General features: G+C 64.4%; 2 protein-coding genes and 1 long non-coding RNA gene across 6 annotated transcripts in view; all 3 read left to right on the forward strand.

Moving 5' to 3' along the window:
- LOC138421734 (probable palmitoyltransferase ZDHHC11B) overlaps positions 1-1020 on the forward strand; it is a 37140-nt gene extending 36120 nt beyond the window's left edge. For all 3 annotated transcript variants that reach the window (XM_069556095.2, XM_070289337.1, XM_070289338.1), the window contains one exon: positions 140-1020. In XM_069556095.2, the coding sequence (XP_069412196.2) occupies positions 140-594 (455 nt within the window). In that variant the 3' untranslated portion in view covers positions 595-1020. The remainder of the gene's footprint in view (positions 1-139) is intronic.
- Positions 1021-5888: 4868 nt separating this feature from the next.
- Positions 5889-26596, forward strand: TPPP (tubulin polymerization promoting protein). 2 transcript variants are annotated; one of them, XM_069556343.1, is made up of 4 exons: positions 5889-5995; positions 17605-17925; positions 22597-22750; positions 22861-26596. In XM_069556343.1, the coding sequence occupies exons 2-4, from the start codon at positions 17609-17611 to the stop codon at positions 23053-23055; spliced, it is 666 nt and encodes a 221-aa protein (XP_069412444.1). In that variant the 5' UTR covers positions 5889-5995; positions 17605-17608; the 3' UTR covers positions 23056-26596. The 2 variants fall into 2 exon arrangements, with proteins under 2 accessions (XP_069412444.1, XP_069412443.1); XM_069556342.1 differs by lacking the exon at positions 5889-5995 and adding an exon at positions 6356-6521.
- Positions 9190-11060, forward strand: LOC138421888 (uncharacterized). Its single transcript, XR_011249671.1, has 3 exons — positions 9190-9380; positions 9772-9934; positions 10499-11060. It is a non-coding gene; the product is annotated as an uncharacterized lncRNA (long non-coding RNA).
- Positions 26597-26700: the final 104 nt, after the last annotated feature.

The following is a 26700-nucleotide window of genomic DNA, read 5'->3' on the forward strand; positions in this document are numbered from 1 at the left end:
CCCGGGGCTGAGCCCGGGCTTTGCTGCCAGCGCCAGGCCCTGCCGTCGGGGGCCTGCATGCAGGGCCCTGTGCGGTGTCCGGGCTCCACTCCCATCCCTGCCCTGAGGTGCTCATGGGGACGTCTCCCTTTCTCTGCAGAAGCCCAGGGGCCCGAACCAGCCGAGTCCCGCGTCCAGGGGTCCTTTTCCACCGGGATCCCAGCTGCGGAGTCTGTCCCAGAAGCCCTCCAGCTGCCGTCCCTGCTGCAGGGCCGTGACCAGGACGTGTGGGCCCAGAAGCACCAGGACACTGTCCCCAGCTGCCAGGAGCCCCGGGCCGTGGAGTCCACGGTCATCAACATCCCTGGAGGGCTGGACGGCGAGCTGGACGTCCAGCAGATGCCTCGCACGCTGGTGGTGATGCCGTTTGTCCCGGCGCCCGAGAGCCTGCCTGCCATCAAGGAAGAGTGTGGGGAGGAGGGGACCCCGGTCACCAGAGAGGTGGGGGGCTGCACCCCGATGAAGGCCCCTGTGCCCAGCAGCCCCACCCCTGTCACCGTGATCGTGATGCCGGAGGACCCAGAGCTTGGGGACAGGGCTCCTCAGCTCGTGTAGAGCCAGGGCGCATCCCCAGGCCCCCAGGCCGCCCCTCCCTCTGGCTGGCATTGCCCATGCCGCCCAGCCTGGCTTCCACCTCGAGGAGGACACCTGGGCCCCGCCGCCCACCTTCAGAGCCCCGCCCCCTGGCATCAAGAGGGAACAGAGCCAAAGCCCGCTGCTTCTGGCCACGCGGAAGAGTCTCATGAACTCGCATCTCCCTCACTCCAGAAGCCATATCTTAAAGACCCGCCTAGTTTTCTAAACACGTCTATATGTTATTCCAGAAAGAGGGCAGATTCAAGACGGTCTGGGTGCCGTGTTTTTCCTCTCATTGATTATTAATATTTTTAACTGTATGACTTTAAGGAGCTTTTTAAGGAAATTCTTTGGAACTCTTTATTAAGTTTTATAGGAAATAATAAAAGTTAATTCTAACGGCAATGAACTTGAAATCAGCCCTGATAGATGGCTTTTGGGCAGCGGCTTCCGCGGAGGGCTGGCAACCAACCCTGACCCTCCCCCATGCTGGCGCTGGGGTCTGCAGCCTGGTGGGAACCAGGCCTGGTCTGGGCCTCCAGAACAGGCTCCCAAGCCTGTCTCTGGGGGAGACCCCTGCATTGAGGTGTGACCCTCCAGGCCTCTCTGGCTGAAACTAGAGGAAGAAAGTGAGCTTGGAGATAAGCGGTGAGTACACAGAAGGGCGGGCTTCTTTGAAACCAGGCCTCGAATCAAAAGCAGGCCTGGGTGCAAGATTCCAAGGCAAAGTCAGGGACTGAGGCAGAAACTGAAGTAAAGTGGCCAAAGCTGACATTCTAAATTTCTGAGAGCGCTAGATTTCAAAGTTCAAGATCAATCAAAACAAGCTCACAGTGAAAGATGCAAACACCATCACGAGTAGAAGCCGGCAAACAGCAAAGGTGGGTTCAGGCCCTGGGAACTCGCGATCTGGAGTCAGACGCGGAGTATTCAGCAGGCGCATAAGACATGTAAATGCATGGCAACCACAAAAGCAAGCGACAAGCGGATTTTCCGCATGATCCGAAGGACACGTGCAAGCAGACTTTTCAGAAATAAGCGCACTTGTTAAAGTAAATGAAACAATAAACACAGCTGAAGAGAGGCTCATGAAACTGGAAGATAGACGTGAAGAAATTACCCAGCAGAGAGGATGAGATGGACAGAGGAGGAAAGGTGGGCAGAGCGGGAGGGCAGAAGGGGAGGCCACGCGTCCAGCTAGAGGCCAGGAAGACAAGTGTGTGGGGAGGCACGCGTTACAAGGGGCGGCAGGGTCCCCAGGGCACAGGCACGGGAGGCATAGCGTGTGTCAAGCTGCATGGACAGGCACCTCCACCCAGAGATCCTGCGGAGGAGGGCAGAAGGGCGACACCAGGAGGGGTGGCATCACAGAGGGCAGCGGGAGCAGCAGCCCGTGCGGAAGCATGGGCCCAGCAACGCCAGCTCGGGGTAAAGACGCCGAAGGGCCAGCACGGCGGGTCTCGCACAGGCAAAGGTGGGGAGGGACGGCTGGGCAACGGGTCCCCAGACCCAGGGGGAAGCCCCCGGCCTCCTTGCGGAGCTGAAGCCAGGCTAGATTTTCTTAGAAGCAGAGTAAATAACAGGTCCCAGGTCCTGAAAATCTTACTACAATAAAAATTACGGGATCATCTTAAACCATGAGAAATTTATGTGGCTTTCTCAATAAGACTGTATGTCCAGGTTTGTGACTGCAAGGGTGAGCCTCGGCCAAAGCACGGGTCTCCGAAGTGAGTGTCAAGCACATGCTGGTGGTGGGCACCAGCCTTGCCCCAAACCCTCTGGGCGTCCTGGGTCACAACTCGGCCTCTGAGTCCCTGGGGCACTGCCTGAAATTCAGGACCCCGGGAGGCGCCGGGGCTGGTCCAGTCCTCTGCTGCCGCCATCGTGAGATCCTTCATGATCTGGAGCAAGTGTCTGGCCCCTGACAGGCCCTGGCTGGATGTCCACCCCAGGAGGCCTGTATGTGCAGGCAGGCAGGGCCCCCAGGGGCACAGAGCAGATCTGGGCATCCCCAGCCGCCACGCTGGGCCGTCCTGAGGACGTTCCTCCAAGGAGCTGGCTGTCCACCCTCCCCACACGCCTCCCACAGGGGAGGGGGCCCTGCCGGGCGCTGACCGGCCTTGAGCTCGCAGAGTGGCCCGCCCGCAGAAGGGGTCCCACCCAGGCCTCCCCCCTCCCTGGGCTGCACAGAGCTCCTCAGGCCTCGTCCATCATGAATGGCAACTCTGCCTGAGCTGAGCAGCACCACCAGGAGCCCCAGAGCTCTGCCCCCGCCCCCGGCGAGATGGACAGGCCCCCACTGCCGCTTGAGTGGGGCCTGGACACGGCCGGCGGCCCACGAGCGGCTTCCCACCTGGGGAAGACTGTGTGGTCCAAGAGGCAGCCACCCAGGCCTCCAAGTGTGTGGACAAGGATGCATTTCAACCAAGATGTCCTTCGGGATTTAAAATAAGGACCACATTCACACCCAGCATGTGGAGTTCAGTACCGCCCAAGAGCCCGATGCCTTCCTGCCCACAGCTGCCTCCCATCGAGGTGGTCCTTGGGGAGGGGGCCCAGGGTCTGGAGCCAGGCTGGCGCAGTCGAGACACGGGACGTGGAACCTGCCCAGGACACCGGGCTGGGGCCGCTGGGCCACAGAGACGGCGCCCATCCCAGGGGGACAGCACAGACGGTGGTCCCTGCAGGCATAGTCAGGGGCTCGACAGGAGGGCACCCAGACAACCCTCGTGGGCCCTAAATCCACGAGTGTCCTGGTGAGAGGCGAAGGGCAGAGGCAGACACGGGGGAGGAGGCCACGTGAGGGGGGAGGAGGCCACGTGAGGGCGGAGGAGGCCACGTGAGGGGGGAGGAGGCCACGTGAGGACGGAGGCCCGGGTCGGGCGGTGCAGCCTGGGGCCCAGGGACGCCAGGTGGCCCAGAGGCCAGAGGAGGTAGGAAGGGCCCCAGAGCCGTTGCAGGGAGCACGGCCACGGACACCCTGACTCTGGACGGTGCGGACTCCTGCTGTTGAAGCCACCAGCACGTGGTCCTCTGCCCCGTGGCCCTGAAAACCGGCAGTGTCCCGCAAGGGCAGATGGTCCTATCCGTGGGCCTCCACACGGCCAGGGTGCAGACCTGCTCCTGCCCACTCAGGATGGGCTGTAATAGCTGCAGGGTAGACGGGGATCGTCCAGGTCTTGTCAGAGGACCAAGGGCCCAGGGGCTGATCATCCCCCACAAAGGATCAGTCCGGCAGCCACAGATGGAAGAAGGGTCCCCTGATCCCAAACCAGGACGTAACCTGCCCCTCATCGAGAAGGAAATGCTCCCAGCCAAACAGCCACCGTCACTACCTCAGGTGACTTTCTGAGTGCGCCCAGAACGGCCCCCGCGCTCTGAGGCAGCACACCGTGAACTCGACCTCCACGCGCGGACCACAGAGGCAGCCTGCGGAACGGCGCCAGGGCCCGCCTTCTGGCTTCTGGCCGTCTGCGACGTGGGCGTGGGCGGGCTTGAGGGCTGCGGCTCCAGCCATTCTGTCGCTGGGGGGGGCATGTGTGTGGGAGCCCACCTTGGTCCCCAGGCCCTGTCTCTGGTTCCCGAGGACTCTGCCCCTCAAACGTTTCTACCCCTGAGGTCTGCCACGCACCCCCCGCAGCAGCTCTGGGCTGGTGGAATCACCAGGGGTCACGCCACAGCGTCAGCACTGGTTTTGAAAGATGGACTGAACACACGCCGTTTGGCTAACACAACAGTGGGGACATGATACTGAGAACTGGTCTTCACGACTCCGTTTGCGTTGTTAAGAACAACGTAGGCAGGGCTGTGGGGGCCCGGCAGGGCGCAGCCCAGCATCCACCTGGAAAGTCAGGACCAAGATTGGCCAGGAGCGGCCTCGGGTGACTCCCCGCTCTTCCTGCTCCAGGAGCCTGGGCTCACCGGGCTCCCCAGTGCGAACCTTCGCAGAGGAGTTAGAACTAGAAGCTTGTCTTCGGCCGGTTTTGAGCAGCAGCAGAAACCAGAGGGCTTGAGGGAAAGGCCCAGGGCCAGGGCGGGGAGGGCAGGACTCTCCCGCCTGCCGGGTGCCCTGGGGGAACCGCGTCCTCTCACCTGTGGGGCTGCCTGTCGGTCGCACGCCCTCTGGCTCGGCACCCTAGCTTCCTCTGCTGCCTCCATGGGCCCCTGGCCTGGCTGGAATCCCAGGTGACGTCAGAAGCTGCTGCCACAATTCTGATTCAGGTGAGACTCAAGTCAAGTTGGGCTGCAGGGGCTTTGCAGTCAGGACAGAGGACAGGTCCTGGGGGGCGGGGGGTGTGCGTGAAGTGTGTGTGTAACCGTGGGAGGGGGGTGGCTTGGCAGCCGGGAGGGGAGGAAGGGCCTGGGGTGGCTCCTCGGCCAGTCACAAGGCAGTGAAGCTGGAAGCGACTGGAAAGCCACTCTTCCCCTGGAGGCTGGGCATCCCAGCAGCCTGGGGCGGCTTCCTCCACCGGAGGGGGTCCTGGGGGACCCACAGGAAGACCCCTGCACACCGGGTCAGAGCACTCAGCACTAGCACCTCCATCACCCCAGCCCCAGAACCTCTGCTGAGCACTGCTGTCCAGGGCAGCGGGGGTGCCCGCGAGCTGACCGCCTGGAGGTGAGAGGGCAGCAGGTGTCCCGAGAAGGACGGAGACAGTGGAAGAGCCTCTGAGGTCTGCGCTTTGACACGGGCAGCCCGGGGCCCAGGCGGGCAAGAAGACCGATCGCCTCCAGCCGGAGTAAGGTTGCACCCCGCCCCCACCCCCCCCCCCACCGCCAGGGCGGCCCAACTGCGCGCGGCGCCCAGTGCCCGGCCCGACCGCGCCGGGGCGCTCACCGCGCGCTCCCGCCGTCCCGCGGCGCTCGCAGGGCGCTCCCACTCCCCGCCCTCTGCACCCGCTCCGTAGGGTCCCAACCCCGCAGCGCCGGCCCCCAGCGCGGACCCACAGCGTCTCCGCGGAGAGGCTCGCACCCGACCGGCCCACCCGGGAGGGCGGTCCGCGCGCCCCTCCGTCTCCCGGCGCCCGGGGGCGGGGGGGGGGGGCCGGGAGGACCAGGAGGGGCCGCCCCCGCCCGCCGAGCCGTGTGGCCCCGGGGCCCGCGCCGACCCGCCTTGTAAGGCAGAGGCCGGGAGGCCGGCCTCGGGGCGCCGGGCGGCCGCGGGGCGGGCCGGGCGGGGCGGCCGGGGCGCGCGGGGCGGGCCGGGGCCGCGCTTCCCAATGAGCGCGCGGCGCGCGGGGCGTGGGCCGGGCCGGGCGCGGAAGCGGGGGGCCGGGGGCGGGGCCGGCGCGGGGAGCGGCGGCGCGAGCGCAGGCCGGGCACCGGGTCGCTCGCGGCCGAGTCGCGGAGGCGCTGCCGCTGCGGTCGCCGCATCTCCGAGGTAAGTGGCCGCGGGGCGCTGGCTCGGGGCGCGGGGCGCCGGCTCCTCCGGCCTCCTGCACCCGCGCGCCGGCCGCGTCCCTTCCCCGAGGCCCCGCGCGCCCCCCCAGCTGCCGGCGCGCGGCTCGGCGCTCTGACCCCCGCGGCTGCGGGTCTGGGGACGGGCGGCGGGGCGCGGGCTGGAGCGGCCGGCGATGCAGAGGACGGGTTTGTAATCGGCCCTCGCTGGGGCGCCCCGGCCTTTCTGCCCGTCGTGGCGCAGAGGACAGAGCGCGCCCCTCGCAGCCCCTTCCCCCTCCGCGTCCATCTGCATAAACGCCGTTCACACGCCCAGGCCCGGGGTGGCGGCTGCCAACGAGACGGCAGGAATTTAGGGCTTGGAGGCTTTGAAATGGAGCCGCTGTCACGCTGCACGAATTTCAGGGCCACAGAAAGGGCCGTTTGCGTCCGCGGCCCAGAATGAGCGCGATCCTCTGGCGAGAACACCGCCCCTCTGTGTCGGGCATTGCTGTGCCCTATCGGAGCAGGTGAGTGTGTCAGGCCGACACTCTGCGACCCAGAATCCGCCAGAGGGGTGTTATGTTTTCTTATCGCATGTGGGCGCGTAACCGTCAATCCAGATAAAGAGGTTGGCGGCCAGTGTGTGCGTTCCACACGCCCCTGGGGACCAGAGCCCCGCCCTTGGAGGAGGATCCGGAGAAACCCTTTATCTGCGGCTTCGGTTATGTAAATGAAGCCTGGAAATGGGGTGGGAAGCAGGGCCCCGCGCCTGCCGTGTTGATGGGCGTTTCGTGTTCTCTGAAGACGAGACACCTCTGCGGGTGAGCGGCTGTGCCGTCGCCCATGTGTGCGTTTATTGGCTGATTCGTCTGACATTTGCGAATGATAAAAGGCCTAGCTTCCCAGGCCCCCAGCGCGCATCCTAGGGCTCCCCAGGGCTGGTCTCTCAGGGAGGGCTGCGGGCAGGGCCTCCCCAGAGCCTGGGCGGTGGTCAGTGAACCCTGACCTGAACTCCAAATGCCCTGGGACCACATCCGGGGATGGAGCGATGGGGTGGGGAGGGCGAGCTTGCAGCAGGCAGGAAACGGGGTGGGCGGCCACGGGAGGGGCGCCTTGAGGGGGCCTTCCCCTGGACTCCTGGTACCGGCTCCTGTTCCAGCCTGGCGGTTGGAATCTCAGGGCTCAGGGATAGCGAGGGGGCAAGGCGGTGCTGGTGAATTTCCTGGGAGTGTCTGCCAAGCGCGACACACCCGAGCGTGCGTGTTTTCTTGGGGAAAGGGCCCGTGGCCTTCATGACTTTCAGAAGGAGCTCAGGAAGGTGCCATCATTTAAGCACTACATGAAGAAATTCTTTCTGGAATGACGATGTGAGAGAGATCAGAGGAAGCCGTGCGGGGCCGTGTTCCTGTCGCCTCGCCGTTGTTTGCCTAATCTTTGCGAATCCTTTGAAGTAGCAATAAATAAACTTTTCACTGCATACAAGGTTATAGATGCTCGCTGTGGGAAATGGGCAAATCACAGGAGAATTTCGTAAAGAAAATTAAAATGGCTCATCACTGACTGAGGTTTAAGAGAAAGCCATGAGCAGCCAAAGTGCCCTCCGGGGCCGCTTCCCCGTGGCTCGCTTCCCCGGTGGGTAGAGGAGCCGTTCCCTGCAGAAGAGGCTGAGAATTAAACGCTTCCTCGGGAGAGGCTTGCTGACTTAGCGCCAGGGCTATTTATAGCTGGTGATGTTGCTGGTGAGGCTGGAGGAGCACGTACAAGAGATGCCGTCCGGGGATGTGGGGGCCACGAGGCACCGGGCATCAGGTCCTGCTCGGGCCCCGCCTGGCGCCACCCTGGAGCCCTGGCAGACCCGGGGTGCGGGGCATTGTGAGGAGCGACCCACGTCCATCCCTGGCTGCCCCACTGACAGGTGTTCCCAGGGCAGGAAGGAGTGGAGCCCTGGTGGGGCCTGCGGGGCCCTGGCGTGCCCGCTCACCACCCAGCCCCTCCTGGGAGAGCAGCTTCCTCTCTGGCTGTGGAGGTGGCTGTGGGGTCACAGTCCATGGATCCCCAGAGCTGGCACCCCCAAACCCCAGCATCCTCGACGGAACCTCGGTGTCCCAGCTCAGCAGCGCCTCTGTGGAGGGCACATCCTCTGCGGCATTCACGTGGCTGCTCCTGGGGTGCGTTACCAGGGGGGTGCATCACAGGGGTGTCACCAGGGGGGTGGGTCACTGGGGGGGTCACTGGGAGGATGTGTTGCTGGGGGGGTTGCGTCCTCAGGGGGTGTGTCGCTGGTGGTGGTGGGGTTGTGTTGCCAGGGGGTTGGGTCACTGGGGGGGTCACCAGGAGGATGTGTTGCGGGGGGGGGGGGCGCGCGTCGCCAGGGGTTGCAGGGTCTGTGATGTGCAGCCTCCAGGAGGGTGTGTGGGGGAGGGCAGGGCTGGGAGAGGACCTCGGCAGGGTCAGGAGTGTGCTGCAGCCCTGGCAGGGAAGCAAGACTCCTTGCAGGCTGCGGAGCTGCCCTTTGACTGTACCGGGACGTGCGGCGACATGCAGAGAAGCTCAGCCACAGTGTAATGTGTGAGTGTCCAAAGGAAGAGCCTTCTTGGCTGAGAACACGTAAGCTGACTCCCACGGGCTGTGAGGATGGCGGTGCTCCGCCTTTGGCACCGAACGCTCGTGTCTTCTGCGACGTGGGGGTGGGGAGCGCATTTTCTCACTCGCACCGCTTTCCCTCTTCTTGCTAGATTTGTGGAAAGGGAGGACTGTCCTTTCTCCAAGTCCAGGAGTTAAGAGCACCCGGGGCCCTTCCACTGCTGCGCGGCGTCCCCGAGTGTGCCCCTCCTGTCCTGTGTGCCCCTCCTGTCCCGTGTGCCCCTCCTGTCCCGAGTGTGCCCCTCCTGTCCTGTGTGCCCCTCCTGTCCCGTGTGTGCGTGCCCAGCACAGTCCCCCTGCTCCGGGCCGAGTTTCCCAGGGTCTCACCCTGTTGCACCCGTGTGTTAGGGCCCAGGTGCCCAGACGCAGGCGAATCCTGGGAGGGCCGCCCCAGCGGGAATGTCACGGAGCTGTGCGTCTCACACGCCCTCTGCCTCTGGCCGCGGCGGCCACAGCTCTGAGCCTGAGCCGCCTCCGGGAGCAGGTTCAGGGCTCACTCTGCTCCGCAGCCCTGGGCCCACGCCTCCCGGGGTACCCTTCTGTCTCCTGCAGGGGCCAGGCTCTGCCTCCTGCTGGCTTTCCAGCCTGAACCTGTCCGCCCCCCACCCCTCGTCTAGTCTGACCTCGGCTCAGGGCGCATGCTCCCGCACCGTCAGCGCGCGTCCGTTCTGTGAGCACGCCACCGCCGCCCGCTGCTCTGCTGTGCCCCACAGGCCCTGAGTTGCTTCTGATTTCTGGTTCCTGTGAGTGCGGCCACCTGGAGCCCTCCTGCTCTGCTCCTTGGGGGACAGGCGAGCGTCTGCAGGGCCGCGGGTGCCGCCTCCCAGTCGCAGCCCCATTGCCAGCAGCCCGGGGCAGGCCATGGCTGCCTGCAGGGCGTGGGGCAGAGCCTGCGCTTCAGGCCACAGTGACGGGCCCGGCGTCTCCACCAAGCCTGGCACCCGAGCCCCCCTGCACCTTGCGGATTCCTCCGAGCTTCCTGGTTGATCCATAGGGCTCTCTCTAGATTCTGGAGCCCAGCAGCGTAGGTTGCACGTAGGAGACACCTTGTCCACCCCACAGCCGCCTTTTCACTCCTTAACTGACACTTTTGGAGGAGCAGAAGTCCCACGTTTTAATCTGGGTCCATTTCAGGGTCTTCTGCTTTGGGGACAGTGGTCTTGTGTGCCGTGTACAGGCTCTCCCACGCAAGGACACCAGGTGCTCTTGAGCATCACCCACCTGGGGCTTAATGGCCTTGCCTCCAGCTGCAGTCGGCACCTGAATTAATCCTCATTTCTCGCCGTGTGTCCAGTCGGTAAGCCTGTCTCCTTTCTTGGAGAACATTTTCTTCCCTCTTTTCCTGCAGGACCACCTTGCCGTCCACACTCTCTCTGCCTTGAGGGTGAGTGGGGAGCTTTCTTCTGCCCCGTGGTTTATTCTCTGTCCTAGACCAGGACCACACACCACTTCATTTCCAGAACTTCCCATCAAGTCTCAAAACCGCTGGGCAAATCCCCCACCTGCTCTTCCTCCGAGCTGGCTGCTTAGTCCTCGATCTTTTGCCATTTCGTTTGCTTTGCCTCCAGCTTGTCTCCCGACCCAGAACAAAAAACAGGCGTGGGCACTTTTGGTTGGATTAGACTAAAGCTGGGTGACTTCGGGGACGACGGGCATCTCTGTGCGTTCAGCCTCAGTCTGTGTTCGTGGCGTTGCTGTTCTCTCAGTGACGAGTCGACGGTCTTGCACAGCTTTTACCAAGTTGACCCCTAGGAAACTGATTTCCTCACATTATTTTAAATGATGTATTTCTAAACACTGTGATTGTGTGGTTTTGCTGCTTCATGGAAATAAAATAGATTTTTGTATGTTTACCATGTAGGCAGAAATCTTGATAAACTCACGCTGATTCTGAAAAATTTCCCAGGATCCCTTTGGACTTTGTGTGTACACCGTCATAGAAACTGGGAGCGGCGGCAGCTTCACTTCTTCCTCCGTGTTTATGCCACTCTGTCCTTGTCTCACCACACTGAGCAGAGGTGAACAGAAGCGGCGACAGCAGGCAGGTGTCCTCGCCTTACTCCAGCTGGAAGAGAAACTTGTTCAGTATCCACATAGTTTTGTAGTTTTTTGTAGGTACCCATTATCAAGGGTTTCCCTGGTGGCTCAGATGATAAAGAATCCACCTGCAATGCAGGAGACCTGGGTTCGATCCCTGGGTCGGGAAGATCCCCTGGAGAAGGGAATGGTGACCCACTCCAGTATTCTGGTCTGGAGAAGCCCATGGACAGAGGAGCCCAGTGGACTACAGTCCATGGGGCGGTAAAGAGTAGCACACGGCTGAGCAAGTAACACACCGTCCATTGTGAAGCTAAGAAATGTGCTTCCTTTTCTGATTTGCTAAGAATTTTTATGATGAATAAATGCTACATTCCATCAAATTATTTTCATGTGTGCACACCAGGTGTCAGTCACTCTCTGCAGCCCCAGGGGCGGTAGCCCACCAGGCTCCTCTGTCCATGGGTGGGATTCTCCAGGCAAAAGTACTGGAGTGGGCTGCCATTCCCGTCTCTGGGGGACCTTTCCGACCTGGGATCAAACCTGGGTCTTCTGCGCTGCAGGCGGATTCTTTATCATCTGGACCAGCAGGAAAACCCGTGTGTACAGTACACACACGCGCACGCCTGTATACATGTGCGTACATGCGTGCGTTCGTACACAAGTGCACACACACGGGCGCCTGTATACATGTGCACACACGCATTTGCATACATATGTGCACACGCGCACGTGCCTGTATACATGTACGTACACGCACATTTGCGTACATATGTGTACACGCACATTTGCATACATATGTGTACGCGTGCACGTGCCTGTATACATGTGCGTACGTGTGCGCTTGTATACATGTGTGTGTACACACGTTTACACCACATCTAGGTGTTTTCTTTCGGGGATTTCTGATCCAGGAGTTCTTTAATCTGCCCTGCTGTGAAACTGATCCACTGAGTTCTGAATTTTAGTTGTGAAGCTTTTCGGGGCTAGACTCTGTGTGTTCTCTTTTCACAGCCGCTTCCTGCACTCTCCCAGCCCCTGCTCTCTTCTGGAACTCCTCACCTCGCCCTCCCCTTTGCGCATGGCATGCACCACCCATTTCTTCTGCGCACGGCACACGCTGTTACTTTGAATCAGTGTCCAGCTGAGTCCAGTACAGAGAGTGGAGCCTCTCGTTGCTTCTGTCCCCGCTTGCCTCTGCAGGCTCTTGGCACTTCCCGTTAAGCTTGGCTGTTTCTTTGCCATGTGTGGACACGGTGATCTAAAGATGTCAGAGAAGTGTCTCTGTCTCCAGTGGGAGTCTCTTCCTCTGGAGTGGGTGTGTCCAGCGGTGTTTGGGGCACCAGTGATCCAGGGCCCCCAAGTCCACGTTGTGAGTTGAGAGGAGCCCACTTGGTGGCCCTTGCTGGCTGCCTGTCCACTCCCGGGCGTCCCTCCATCTGGCAGGCCTCGCCTCGCCCCCAGCCCTGAGCGTGGGGCCAGCTGCTATGGGGCCCCCCTCCCCCAGGGTGAGCTGGGGGCTTCCTGCTCCCTGGGGATGGTGGCCCGGCCTCCACTCCAGTGCCGGGGGGCCACCTCTCCCCTCTGCGGGGCTTTGAGGCCTGCGGGCCTGCCAGCCGGTCAGGTGTGGGCAGCCGCCTGCCCTGCAGCCCTGGGCCTGCCCCTGGCCTGTGCGTGGCCTCCCACTGTCTGCAGCCCCACCGGGCCCACCCTTGGTGCCGCAGTGTCCCGGGGTCTTGGTGGTCCCAGGCAGGAGAGGCCTGGCTCTGGGACCAGCTGTGCAGGCCCATGGTGACTGCCGGGCGCTGCCGTCGGGAAGAGGCCAGGCCACCCACCACAGCCACGTCTCTGCTTCCTACCGAGGCCTTCGCCTCTCCCACCATGCATAGCAGCAGGGGGCCAGAGCCCAGGACGGGCCCGCTGCTGGCTCTGGCCGCCGGGTCTGTGTGCCCGCCTGGCACTTCACCACTTGGGCCTCCGAGAGCACTTTTCTCTGGGGCAGGGACCCCCTCCCCAGCCCCCCGGCCTCCCTGGTGTGTGAGGGTCCAGGGCTGCTGCAACAAATGCCCGCAGGACACTTATCCCGGAGTTCTGCTCTCTGTCCTGCACTCTGGGATAAAAAGGCTGCAACAGCAGAAACGTGTTCTCCTTCCGCTCTGGGCCAGAGCCCCGTCCGAGGTAAAGCTGGGGCAGGACTGAGCTCCCTCAGGAGGCCCCAGAGGGCCCCTCCTGCTGCTTCCGTCTCCCAGGGGTGCCAGGGGCCCCTGGGCTCGGGGCCGCGGCGCTCCCGTCTCTGCCTCCATCTTCGCCTGGCCTCTGCTCTGTATCTGTCTCTTCCCTCCCGTCCCTCACAAGGATGCCTGTCTCTGGACTTAGGGCCACCCTGGTCCAGAGGTCCTTAGCTTGATGACGTCTGCAGGGACCCTTCTTCCAAACAAGGTTCACCCACCTTGTGAGGGTGTGAGCGCACCTGCCTTACCCTGGCACCAGGTGGGCTGCAAGTTCTGTGTTCTCGGGCTTTGTAAGAAGCAGGCTGACGGCAGAGGCCGGCTCTGGGGCCTGGACACTGGGGCCCAGGTGTGGCTCCTGGGAGGCCAAGGGGTCCCCAGGAGGGAAACCCCCAGCCTCGCAGGGACCCAGTGACCCCTGTCCACATGAGGTCTGCTGAGGGCAGGGCTGGTAACCGTGTCCTGGCCTCTTCCTCCCCCGCCCCAGCCCAGTGGCAGCAGCCTTCAGGTTCAGGGGTGGGGCGGCTGCAGGAGCGTGGCCCTGGTCCTCGGTGGACGCCTCCCTCGGAAAGACTGCCCACCCACCCCTTTCTTCTCATCCTGGAGACGTCACCTCTGACTCCGGGACCCGGACCAGTGTGGCTGTGACAAGGCTGCTCCGAGGGACACCTCACCCTGTGCGGGAGGTCCCCACCTCTGGGGGCCTTTCCGGGCCCCTGGCCTGAAGTGCATGACGCAGGCCCTGAGTGTCTTCCTCGTCAGGCAGTGCGGTCACACGCCCCTCCCTGCCAGGGCCTCTGCAGAGCCTGTGACAGGCAGGCTGGGGCGGGGGGCTGCATCCACGCTGAGACTCCAGGCACCATCAGCTCCGAGGGGCAGGTTCCCACCTGGGAGGCTCCGCTGACTGGGACGGGGCTGGGCAGCTGTGGAGTGGTGGCCGTATCGTGATTCGAATATGCACAACTGCCAAATGGCTGCGTTGGGCTCAAATGGACTCTGGGATAAAGGGCCAAGGCTTCAGGCCGCGGGCAGCCAGCGGGTCTGCAGGCCTGGCTCTGCCGCTCCCGGGGCTGTTTGCTCAGCGACTGTGCCCTTGCTGGGGGCTGATCCCACCCTGGGAGCCAAGCTCTGGTGGGTGGGGGGCTGTAGAGTGGTGGCGTCTGCTCCCTTGGCTTGGTCTTTTGAATATACTGTCCGCCTCCTCCCCCGCCCCCGCAAGCTCTTCTGCAGGGGTCCAGCGCTCACACCTGGTGGGGGTCTGGGGGGTGGGCGGGGGTCCTCCCTGGCCTAGCTGACCCGGCGCCCAGCCTCCTCTGCGTGGCTGCAGAGTGAGCGTGCTTGGGGCTCCAGTGAGGGCAGCGGGCGTCACACCCCCAGCCTCCCTGCTCCGCCACATCTGCCCTGGGACTAGGCCCTTGGGGGCCGAGCCGGCCAGGGTGCTGAGGTGCCCTGGGAGGTGCCCGCTCACTCTGCACTGCCTCTGCTCCGTCCGCCCACTGCACAGGGCCTCTGGGTTCCCTCTGTGTGTCCAGCGGTATCTGGCATGGGGCCTTCTGTGGCTCGGCCTCCGTGGGGCCGAGGTCAGGTGCCCTCAGCAGACAGTCAGCCTGGTGGGCGGCCGGCACTCTGTTGAGGTCCAAGCTCGGCCCACTTGTCAGAGGCTCAGGGACCTGCCGTTTCCAGAGCCCATGCAGTTCTTACACAGAAGCTGGTCAGCAAGACCCTGAGCCTGGGGGTCATGCTGGTTGGCCCGGCCGTGGCCCAGGGTCGGGCTCCCGGCCTGGGGGGAGGGTGCTGCCCGTGATCTGGATTGTGGGGGCTGCCAGCCGCCAGCCACCCTGAGGAGCCCACAGCCTCTCCTGGCCTGGCTCCCACTCCCGAGCCCCCAGGGTGTGGTCACTCAGCAGGGCAGGCGCCCCTGAGCTCTTCAAGTGGGGGTTGCGATGCTGGCCCAGCAGCCCAGCCCGGTGACCAGGCAGAGCCTGACGGGTGTCCTGTGCTGTGGCTCCAGCTCCCCCGTGTTGCCAGCCCGGCTCGCTGGGTATGAGGTGGGAGAATCACAAAGCTTGGAGTTGGGGCGTCCTGAAGCCTGAAGGCCCCTCGCCCGCTCGGGGCTGGTTGGCCCTGGGTTTTGCAGAGCAGGACCTCACACAGCCCCTGGGGAGGTGCTGGGAGCTTGGAGGGTAGAGAGTGAGGGGCAGAGGGTCCCCTGTGCAGGTCCGAGCTCCAGACGTGTGCATCCTGCCCCTCTGCACACCAGCCTAGACCCCTCTCCAGCGATGCTTGTCCCCTCCTCCCAGGGAGGCTGGGTCATCTGGGCACACCTGGCACCCGCAGCAGACAGGGCAGGCGCGGGAGGCAGCGTGTCTGGTCTACACCGAGACTTCAGGCCCAGAGCATGCCGAGGGGTGGGAGGAGCCTGGGGCTGAAGGCAGCCGGATTCCCAGGGCAGGATGCGCCATCGATCAGGAAGTGCCTGCAGGCTGGGGTATAGACTGTGGGCAGGATGAGGGGCTGAAAGCTGAGGGAGCCAGGGAGTGGAGGTGTGTTCACACCTGCAGAAGAAAGAATCCACACTCCATCTTCACTCTCAGCACAGATCTGCCTTCTGCTCCAGCAAGGAGAACCAGGAGAGGCAGAGTTGATGCTGCCTTTAAAACACCACCTGGTCCAGCTCACGGACACACCCGGTCCAGGTCACAGGCACACCCGGTCCAGGTCACAGGCACACCTGGTCCCGCTCACAGGAATACCTGGTCCAGGTCACAGGCACACCTGGCCCCGCTCACGGGCACACTTGGTCCCGCTCACGGGCACACCTGGTCCTGCTCACAGGCACCTGGTCCTGTTGCAGGCACATCGCCATCATGGATTCTCAGCCCTCCTGGCTGGGACACTGTTCCTAAGTCATGCAGAGGCGGTGACTGTGGTGTGTAAGCGTCCGTCTTGTGTGAGCTTTTCTATAGGGGCTTCTTCAGGCACCCGTCTTAAGGGCATTGCCAGGCAGAGTTCTGGACATACAGCCCCTCCTCATTTCCCTCCCCCGAGGCCTCGGGCGTCTGCGGGCCGCAGCAGGGCCGGCCGGGCCACCTCACGCGGCTGCCTCCAGGTCCCCTGCCCGCCCACCTGTCCTCCCAGCCCCGGCCCTGGTCCACATGAGGACCAGCTGCTGAGAAGCCTCCCTGCAAACAGGGACAGAGCCTGCCAGGCATCCTGCCTGCAGGCGCTCACCTGCTCTGCAGCCCTGTCGGCTCCGACACGGGCCGTGTGATTCGCTCTCCCACCCAGCCCGGCTTCTCCCAGAACACCCTGGAGTCACCGAGTCCCCTTGGAGAGCTTCCCACCCGCACACAGGGTCTGACTCCTATTTTTTTCGTTTATTTTTGGCTGCGCTGGGTCTTTATGGCCGTGCACTGGCTCACTGTGGTAGCTCGTCTTCTCTCCTATGGCTTCCAGGCTCCAGGCACCCTGGCTCAGAACCTGTGATGCTCGGGCTTAGCTGCTCTGCGGTGGGCGGGACCTTCCCAGACCAGGGACCGAACCTGGGTCCCCTGCACGGGCAGGCGGATCCTTAACCACTGGATCTCCAGGGAAGTCCTGACTCCTGTTCTTTTTGCTAAAGTAATTTTCAGATTATTAGATACTGTGTGTTCACGGTGAACACAGAGCCCTGCACGGAGAGCTTGGGTCTGGGGCTCACAGCCACGTCCACCCAGCCCCGAGCCCTGGGCCCCGGCCTCCCGCACCAGCAACGGGGCCTCCGGCGCATCTCAAGCTGTGCCGACCTTTCTTTTGGGGAGCTCGTAGGTCCTGAGTTCAGCCGGGTCTGGCGGGGACTCCTGCCTGGCCGGGCGCTGCTTCCTGTGCTTAGACCTGAGGGTTTTCTGTGGGTCCGGCTGTGAGCGAGCTAGCTGTCCACGGCTCTGGCCGCCCAGCCGGACTCATGCTTGGGCTGTGTCCTGCCTTCTCTCCGCTCGCTGACCTGCTGGTTCTTCTGAGGCCACTGCTCCTCTGGGGGCTGGGCTCTCGGGTCCCGCCCCAGCCACCGGCCATGCCTCTGGGGATATCGATGCTCAGCTCCGGGCCCCCCAAAGCTGCTGGAGGTGGATGTGTCCCAGCCCCATGGGAACCCGGGCCCAGCCTTGGGGATTCACTGGGCTCTGGACCCTGTCAGCTGCGCCTCCAACACAGAGCCTCCACCCTGGGCCTGGGCGCAGCTGTGCTCAGCCCTTGGGGTCCCCCAGACGCCTGCCCTCACCTGGGGCCCCTTCTCCCCCCAGCACTCCGCTTGGCCACCCAGGTGAGGGGCACCCCGGTCAGCAGGCTGGGCCCTGAGGTGGGGGCAGTTGTGTGACTGCTCTGGATCCTCTGGGGGACTGTCACCCCACCGGTGCCCAGAGGGGTGTCGCTCGGGGAGCCCCCAGAGCAGGAGCCGGGGGGAGGGGGAGGGGATCGCTGGGGTGGTCCTGCACCCCCTGGGCTGCTGGCCGCGTGCTCCCCGCGTGACTGGGGCTGGGACCTTGGGGACAGGTGGACAGGGTGCCGGGGCCGGAGGGGCTGGGCTGTGTCTGCAGCAGACGCAGGACACTCGGTGTCCCCCACGGGTGCAGAGTGGCTTCCGGGCAGGGCTGCTGTCCGTGGGTGGCAGGGGGTCTCACACAGCTGCCCACAAAGCAGGTGACCTCTCATCTCTTCCTCCCAGCAACATGGCTGACAGCAAGCCCAAGCCCTCCAAGCCCGCCAACAAGACGCCCCCCAAGTCCCCGGGGGAGCCCGCCAAGGACAAGGCAGCCAAGAGGCTGTCGCTCGAGTCGGAAGGGGCCGGCGAGGGGGCGGCCGCGGCGGGCGTGGAGCTCAGCGCCCTGGAGGAGGCCTTCCGGAGGTTCGCGGTGCACGGGGACGCCCGGGCGTCGGGCCGGGAGATGCACGGCAAGAACTGGTCCAAGCTGTGCCGGGACTGCCAGGTGATCGACGGCCGGAGCGTGACCGTCACTGACGTGGACATCGTCTTCAGCAAGATCAAGTGCGTGCCGGCTCCGCCCGGGCCGTCGAGGGTGGGGCTGGGTCCCTGCGGGCGGGGCCAGAGCCACACCTGTGGGGCAGCTGGGTGGGGGCAGGGGCTCTAGTCCGGCCCGAGGGTCTCGCGTGGCTGAGTCCTGCCTGCGGGGGGCCGTCGCGGGGGAGGGCTGGGTCCCTCGGGCGGGGCCAGGGGCTCTGGTTGGGGGAGGGTCTCCGGAGGGTGAGTCCTGCCTGCGGGGGCTGGCGGGGGCGGCAGCCGGAAGCAGGCGTCCGTGGTGCGGCTCCTCAGCTCTGGGGGCGTTCACGTGTGGGGAAGGGCAGCGGTAATGAACAGTGGCCGCTGCATGCGTGTCCACGTGTGTCCACACGCGTGAGCACCTCCAGGGGTCAGCGCGCCCCTCCCCCTCTCGTGGCTGCCACACCCGGGGCCACACCCGAGAAAAGCACCCGCCGCGTCGCGCACGTGAACGCACACGTGGAGCGCAGGGCTCCACTCCCTGGTCAGGGCTCACCCGGAGGACGAGCGCTTTGGACAGGCCCCAAGGCTCTGTGTGCAGGACGTGTGGGCAGTGGGGGGACTCAGGCCCTCCTGCCCCAGGAAGGGTGGCCCCTTCTGGCCCCAGCCCCACTCCAGAGGGCAGAACGCCAGCTGCTCGAACACGTGGGCCACCCCAGCCCCACCCCCCCTGGCTGCCCGGACCCCAGCATCACTGCCTCAGCTCTCGGGGTGCTGGCCGTCTGGGGGCATGGGCCCAGCGAGGGTTGGGATCAAGACACAGTTCAGAGCAGCCTGTGGCTCCTTCCCGCTGCCCTCCTGAACCTAGACTCCCCGTGGGGTCCCTGTGACCTGTCCTGGGGGCGGACCCCCAGACCTCCTGGGTATGGAGTGAGGGACCCACCCTCACGCTCTTGTCCTTGGGGAGACGCAGGCGGTGCTCCGGGTAGGGTCCTGCGGGACAGGCCGGGCTCCTGGGTGCCCAGGTCTGCGGAGCGTGGTGCGGTGTGCACGTGTGCATGCTGGCTGAGGGTCCCCAGGTGGCCGCCCCGGCAGAGGTGGCCCAGCTCGTGGGAGCGGTGCTCTCGGACACAGAGCCCCGGGGCTGCCGGCGGCGGCTGTTTCTGTTTGGGGCGGTTGCCATGGCTCGGTGGCCCTGCGGCCGGCCGGTATCTGCAGCCTCTGTTTGGGCCTGTCGCCATGGCGGCGCTTGTTTGTTTTGATGTTACTATGTGTTAAGTTTTAAACAAACTTCTTGCCCTCTTCCCTAGGCCTTGATTGAAAACTATTGTTTCTGAGACGGGCTCCCCACCCCCGTCCCTGCTCCGCCACCCCAGGGCCAAAGGAGTGAGCGCAGGGCGCCATTCCCACGAGCACCCCGGGCGTCCGGCACCTCCGTCAGGGGCCCATGGGTGGCGTCGTCCCTGTGTGCATGCCCAGGTGGGGCAGGTGTGGGGGGGGCTTCCCCTCCTGGCCCCCACTCACAGCTTTCTGGCCCGTGGTCACATTCCCTGTGATTCCGGAGCCCCATCTGGGCTGACTGGGACGATGCGGGCCGGGCGGGGACTGTCTGAAGCATGGAGCGTGCGTATCCACAGGGCCTGAGGAGCAGGTGGGGTGGGATGAGCTCCTGGGACGCGGTGTCACAGGCCTGTCAGGGGGCCGCCCCTGCGTCGAGGCTGGTAGGGACGCCGCCCCTAGGTCCTGCTTCCAGCTGTGGTATTGTGGTCTCACAGGGCCCGGGGGTCCTTCTCCCGGCCCCCTGAGGCCGTGCAGGCATCCAGCAGCGCCTGGCCTGGCTTGCCGCGGCCCTCCTGGTGCATCTGCAGAGCCTGGGCCTGGGGTGGGGGCCGGCCGGCCTCCCAGAGCTGTGTGTGGGCAGCGTTGCCCTCGGGCCCCAGGCCCAGGCGGGGGTGAGGCCAGGAGGCGGCCCACAGAGGGGAGCCGGGCAGAGAGCAGGGACCGGTGTCTGGCGCTACTTATGTGGCAGCTCGCATGTCCACTGCGGTCCAGTCCCCCCAGGCCTCCCCTGGCCCAGGGCTGCTGGGGGTCAGGTCACACCTCCTTTTCTCTGAACGGGTCGCCGTGTCCGGCTCCTGCAGGTTAGGGGCGCCTGAGTCGGCTTCCTCCAGCCCCCACAGGCGGCAGATTATCTGTGGTCTGGGGCGGGTGGGGGGACCCTTGCCTTGTCCTGGGATGTGTCAGCCAAAGTCCAGGGCCCTTCGTGACGCTGGCCCGGGAGGCACAGACCTCTGTCCTCGGAGGGCTGGCTGGCCCCCCGCCAGGATCCCTGGCCGCCCGGCGTCCCTGGGTGACCTGCCCTGGGCCTGCAGGCCCGGGAGCGCAGCGCCTAGGGAGCTCAGCTTGGGGGTCACGTGTGTGCCCGGTGACCCCGTTACCGCCAGGCCAGCGTCCCCACAGGACAACAGCCTCTGACCCGGGTGCCAGGCGGGAGAAGGGGGGTCTGCTGTGGGGACCCTCTCATCTCTGCTCTGGATCTGCAGAACAGGCGCCCTGTGTCTGCACAGCTGTGTCAAAGCGCCTCCGGGGAAGAGCTGGCATTGTCACTGGAGAGCTCCCCAGGGACTGCTCTCAGCAGCAGTCCACGGGCCCCCGGGGAAGCTCCCTGCTGGTCCTGACCAGGCCCCGAACTCTGTGGGGCAGTCACGGTGGGGACGCCTGCCCCGCCCGGCACGGCAGGCAGGTCGGCCCCGGGCCCCGTGTCCACGCGATCTGAATGCGGCCTCTGACGGGAGGCCCGGGCGGTCGTGCCCCCACCCTGGCCAAGTGATTCACGCTGGTGGCGCCTGGCGCCGTGGTTCGGGGAGGGCTGTGTGCCCCCCGGCTGGACACTGGGCTGCCGGTCGGGCCTGGAGCCCATGAATAGAGACAGGCTCGCCTTTGATGGCCCGGGACAAACAAGTGGGACCCCGTGGCCGTGAAGGGTCACCCCCCAGCTGGGACAGCGGGTTTCCTGCCCACGGTGGGGCCGGGCCCGCGGCCTCAGAGTGGCCGTGCAGGGCGGTGGGGCTTCCAGGGGCGGGCGCAACCCACGGCCTGGATGTCCAGCCTCAGGAGGCCTCCTTCCGCTGTCGCCCTGACCTCGGTGTAGTCAGTCAGCGTGTCCTGTGTCCTCAGGCTCACGCATCAGGTGTGAGTCCCCTTCTGTGCCGGGGATGTCCCGAGGCGTGTCTGTCCATCGTCACCGAGCTGCTTGAGTTCTGGTGACTGAACAGGTCTGTGAACAGGAGGGTGGGCAAGTGGGCCAGGCGGGGTCGTGGGGCTGTGCGGGCTGCCGGCCTCCCAGGGGCCCCGCCGCACCCCGCTGCGCGCTCACCCGGCCTTCAGGGCAGCTGTGCTGGTGGGTGTGTGCCGCGCCGGGACGCCCCTCACTTCCCTCACGCCCGGCAGCGTGGAACGTCCTTCTTTGGCTGGTTTGCATCTGGTAGACCTTGGACAGTGTCCGGTTCGCACATTTTGCCCAGCTTTTTGCCTTGGGTTTTCTCCCTCTTGCTGAGGTGTGAGAGTTATTTGCGGTCAGATACGAACACTTCAGCCAACTGTCTCCAGTCCGCGGCTTGCCTTTTGCCTCTCTTAACAGTATCTTTTTGAAGAGCGTGGTTTTAAAAGTCTTGGTCAAGTCCAATTCATTTTTTTTTCCTGGATTGTTTTTGGGGGGTTGTTTCTAAGAAGATCTCTGCCTAAGCCAGGGTCACAAAGATTTCCACCTGTATGCTCTCTCACAAGGTGGCCGGTTCAGGCGCTGGGACAAGCGCAGGGCGGTGGTCCAGTGAGACTGTAGGCGGTGTGGGGCCAGCCCCGGCCTACTCCTCTGCACACGGCCCACCAGTCGCTGTGGCTCTGTTTGCTGAAAAGACAGTATGCGACCACTCACTGCCTCTGTGACCTTGTTGAAATCCTGTGCTCCCCATCTCTGACGCCGTCCTGTGGCTGCTGTGGCCAGCGCCAACGTGGGCGTGGCGCCCTCCAGCCAGGACCCCGGGCACCTCAGCCACGCTGACCCTGGAGTCCCGGCTCCTGCAGGAGGCCTCTCTCCTCATCCCAGGCACGTCCCCACCTTCTCTTGCTGAAACCTTCACTGACCGGATTAGCCGGGGGAGATCTCCAGGGCGCGGAACTGTTTACCAGTTAAGATTCTCAGAGGTGGAGAGCCAGTTCAGGGTCATCTTGAAGTTGGGAGAATGACCTACCAGGTCCGGGCAGCCAGGGGCTGTGTCTTCGTGGAGAGCTGCTCCCAGGCCCCTGGTCAGGCTGGGACATGGGGAGGCGGCCCCCAATCCTGTCCTCTGGGGACGGTGCTCCCTTGCAGCCTGGGAGCCCCTGGCGGGGCTGAGACGCCCTCCACACTGCGGGGGGCGGCGTGCTTCCCACCCTCTCTCTCTGTGGGTCCGTCTCCCACGGAGGCCGCACGCTTGCCTGCTTTAGAACCAGAAAGGCTGTGTTTTGATGTCCAGTCTTTCATAAACGATGTGCTTTCTTTAAGCTTCTCTGCGAGACAATTCATATTTGCTGCCGTTGCCAATGGCAACCAGCTGCTGGGCGCAAACACTGCAGGCTGAGGTGGGGGAGGGGCAGGCTCGCTCCGGGCTCTGCAGGGGAGGCGGGGGTCCCCGGTGTCATGGGGCCCCTGGGCGCCCCCTGAGACTCCACTCCCTGCAGGGGCAAGTCCTGCAGGACCATCACGTTCGAGCAGTTCAAGGAGGCGCTGGAGGAGCTCGCCAAGAAGAGATTCAAAGACAAGAGCGCGGAGGAGGCTGTCAGGGAGGTGCACAAGCTCATCGAGGGCAAGGCCCCCATCATCTCGGGGGTGACGGTGAGCGCCCTGGGCAGGTGGGCGGGACGGGTGTGGGTCCCTGCGCGGGCGGCCCCTGTCTGTGGTCTGGGCCCCAGGCTGACCTCCCCCACGCCCCTGCTCTCTTGCAGAAAGCCATCTCCTCACCCACTGTGTCACGGCTCACGGACACCAGCAAGTTCACGGGCTCCCACAAGGAGCGCTTCGACCCGTCAGGCAGGGGCAAGGGCCGGGCGGGCCGCGTGGACCTCGTGGATGAGTCGGGCTACGTGCCGGGCTACAAGCACGCGGGCACCTACGACCAGAAGGTGCAGGGGGGCAAGTAGCCGGCGGGCCTCCTGTTGTCGGGGCCCTCGCCACCTCCACTTCATTACATTCCTGTGCTCGCCGGCAGAACTCGGACCTGGGGCTGGGTGGCCGCGGAGCCACCGCCTCCCTCCCGCCCAGCCCTCGCGCCCCCTGGCCCCCAGCTTCGGCCCCTGAACTCACCTTTCCTAACACACCCGCTTCGTCCCTGCCAGGAATTAGACAGCTGGCCCTTTCCAAAGTGTCTCCCGGAACAAGACCACACCGGCCACTGGCTTGCAGCAAAGGGGTGTCCAAAGGAGCTGGTGGGACAGACCCTGTCGGGTCGGGTCTGTGCTGACGAGGGCGCCGACCTGCAGCCCCGATGACGTGGGGGAGCACAGTCAGGGCCCCGTGGGGCCCAGAGGGCACCGTGCAGGCAGGGGAGGCGGGCACACACGCACACACACATGTGCACACACGCCGCACACGTGCACACATGTACACACACGCTGCACGGGCACACTCACACGTACCCACGCTGTATGCGTGCGCACACATGTACACACGCTGCACGCGTGCGCACACGTGCCCACACACGCGCACACGTACACATGCACGCGTGTGCACACGTACCCACACGCTGCGCACACAGGCCACACACGCACGTGCACACACACGCTGCACACGCACACACGCTGCACACGCACACACACGCTGCACACGTGCACACACACGTGCACACACACACGTGCCCATGGACCAAGGCTGTGCTACGGGTGAGCGCTGAGCTGAGGGCTGCTGTGCAAAGGAAGGAGCCTCCTCCGTCGACCAAACTGACTTGAAGTGTGAAGTTATAGGATTCTGAAACTAAGGGCAATTCATTTCATTTCGCTTTTCTGAGAAGAAATAAGAAATGGTTAATAGAGTTTGCTCTCAGAACAGCTCAGGGAAGACTCAGAATAGCCCGTATCTGGGCCTCTCTTTCACAACCCCTGTGCCTTGAGTCCTGGGCCAGGAAGACTCCTGGGCTCAAGGCTGCAGGTGGCCAGGCGGCCCCCTCCATCCCCCTCCAGCCGGCCCCCTCGTCCACTGCTGCCCAGGACAGCAGAAACCGCAGGGTGAGCCCAGACCGAGGAGGGCCTGGGCGGGCAGCATCTGTGTTCGGGGTCTCTGAGAGGCCAGAGGTGGGGCCTCCGGTCGCACTGCCTCCTTGGCAACGTGCCCTTTTGTGTGAGCACGGCCGCAGCCTGGCACGTGACCCGCTAGGCCCCAGCGTCCTGGGGTCAGTCTTGGGAAAGCCCATGGCGGCCCCTGGGGAGTGCCTCCTGGAGTCCACTGCTCTACCACTGTCCGTCCTGTGTCCAGGGCAGCGGGCTGCCTGGAGCACCCCTCCCTGGACACATGGCCGGCCCACAGCACAGGTGGCTTTGAGAAGGCCAGCACTGCCACGCACACTGGTCCCTGCTGGACGTGGAGGCCCTGCCCACTGCAGAGGGGCTCAGGTCAGCGCTGGACACGCCGGATCGGCAGTGGCTCCCGCGGGCAGCTTCGTCCTAAGCCCCTGAGACCCCGCTGCAGAAACACCTGGGAAGTGAGGGATGGAACTCAGGCGTCCGGAAGCACTTGGAGGACAAGATCACTGCCATCTGGGAAGTTTCCAACTCGGGGAAGCAAGGCCACCCGGCCAGGCCCTCGCTCCACTGCCAGGAAGCCGAAGGCTGGGGGGCAGGCGGGCAGGACACCGGCCCCTGCCCTGGGCTGTTCTTCCAGAGGCAGCTGTCAGGTAGGGAAACATGTGTCCCACAGCCCCCAGGCCTGGCCTCAGGGCAGCACCCCCGCTGCGGGAGACCGGCTCCTCACGGCCGCGGTGGCCCCGCCCCCAGGCCAGGGAAGGTCAGTGCACCGTGGCCACCCAGGCCCAGCCCCAGCCCCACGCTCTTGGGCTCCTGAGGCGTCTAGAGGCATCCGGGCGGGTCTCGCGTGTCCCTGGCCTGGCTGAGGTTTCCTTCCCTAAGTGCAGCTCTGGAAATGCACCTCCAGCTCAGGGCAGGGCGCACGGAGGTCCCGGGCCTGCCAGCCCTGTAACTCAGCATGGACACGGATCGCACACTCAGCACAGACGCTGCAGACAGGCAGGTGTGCGTCTTGCTGCATGTTCTCTGCAACACCCGCTCGCTTCTACTAACCGCGGTCAGCTAGAAATTACATGTCTGTCTGTGCCAAGGAAACCACAACAAGCCGCTGGGACGCGGGGACGTGGTCCGGGCACTCCTTGTGGAGGCGCCCAGCCAGGACCGCAGCGCGCACGTGAGCACCGCCGCCCCCGTATTTATTTCTATTTAATGCTGTAGGAGAAGCAACCAGGCAACAGTCAGGTCGCCAAAACTGAAGCTGAAACCACGTATGTTTAAAATATTACAGGAAGAGGTCTATATTTGTACTGGAGTATTTTTACACCTTGAGTATCCTCAGTCTTAAGGTTCGAGCAGGTGGAAACCGGTCGGGAAGAGGCAGGTGGGGGCTTGGGCCGTCCACACTCCAGGGGCCGCCAGCTCAGGGCAGGCCGAGGCAGCCCCTCGTGGCCTGGGGGTGGAGGCTTTGTGGGAAGCCCAGCACCCTGCGGTCAGGAGGCCTCTGCGGCCATGTGGGAGGAGGGAGGCAAGGCGCAGGCCCCACGGCCCAGGAGGCCCGTGGTCACTGGGAAGGCCGCCGGTGCGGACACCCCCCAGGACCCAGCGGGCGCTGGTGCCACTGTCAGCTGTCCCCACGGCACAGGCTGACGACTCAGCCGTACTGTGAAGTGGCGAGACCGTCCTCAGAGCTCTGACCCCGGGCAGCCTCCCTCCACAGACCGACTACTGAACGTTCTGGGGCCCCGCGCCTCAGCGGTGTGGCCTTGCCCGGGGAGGGAGGGGCTGCCCCGCACTCGGGGGTGCTTTTGGCTAACGCTCTTGTCCCCAGACCAAGCCAGGCAACGAGGAAACGCACATGACTCAGACGTGAAAGGGGTCATAGGCTACTGGTTTGTACCAAGTCTTTTCAGGAAAGGGAAATAAATGTACATAGAGATGTGTCTATTTTTGCACTGTTTTCTTACTGTGAGGGAGTGATGAGAGCGCCACCTGGGCAGTGTGCTGGGGCAAGCAGCGGGTAGCGGCGTGGAATCCGGACTCAGAGCGGCTCTCCAGGAGCTCCGGGGGCGTCTGTGGGGCTCGGAGCCAGCTCTCCAGGAGCTCCGGGGGCATCTGGGGGGCTGGCTTGGAGCCGGCTCTCCAGGAGCTCCGGGGGCGTCTGGGGGCTGGCTTGGAGCCGGCTCTCCAGGAGCTCCGGGGGCGTCTGGGGGCTGGCTTGGAGCCGGCTCTCCAGGAGCTCCGGGGGCGTCTGGGGGGCTCCGAGCTGCTCTCCAGGAGCTCCGGGGCCGTCGGGGGCAGGCATGGTGTTCCGCCGGAGCTGCTGTCTGAGGCCTGCTCGCAAACCTGTGGTGAAAGCTCACTGTCTGTCTGCATACCTCCTCGTGTGCTCCCTGTTGCTAACATTGTGTCCGGTTGGTAAAGTGGCAAATAAAGGTGTTGGATCATGGCCTGTGGTCTTACAGCTGCGCCGTGTGTGCGGGCGTCACATGGGGCCACAGTGGCGGGACCGCCCCGCAGTGCTTACAGCGGGGAGTGGGGTCTGGACACAAA

This window comes from Ovis canadensis, chromosome 16, assembly GCF_042477335.2.
Source record: "Ovis canadensis isolate MfBH-ARS-UI-01 breed Bighorn chromosome 16, ARS-UI_OviCan_v2, whole genome shotgun sequence".
In the NCBI taxonomy this organism is placed as follows: domain Eukaryota; kingdom Metazoa; phylum Chordata; class Mammalia; order Artiodactyla; family Bovidae; genus Ovis; species Ovis canadensis.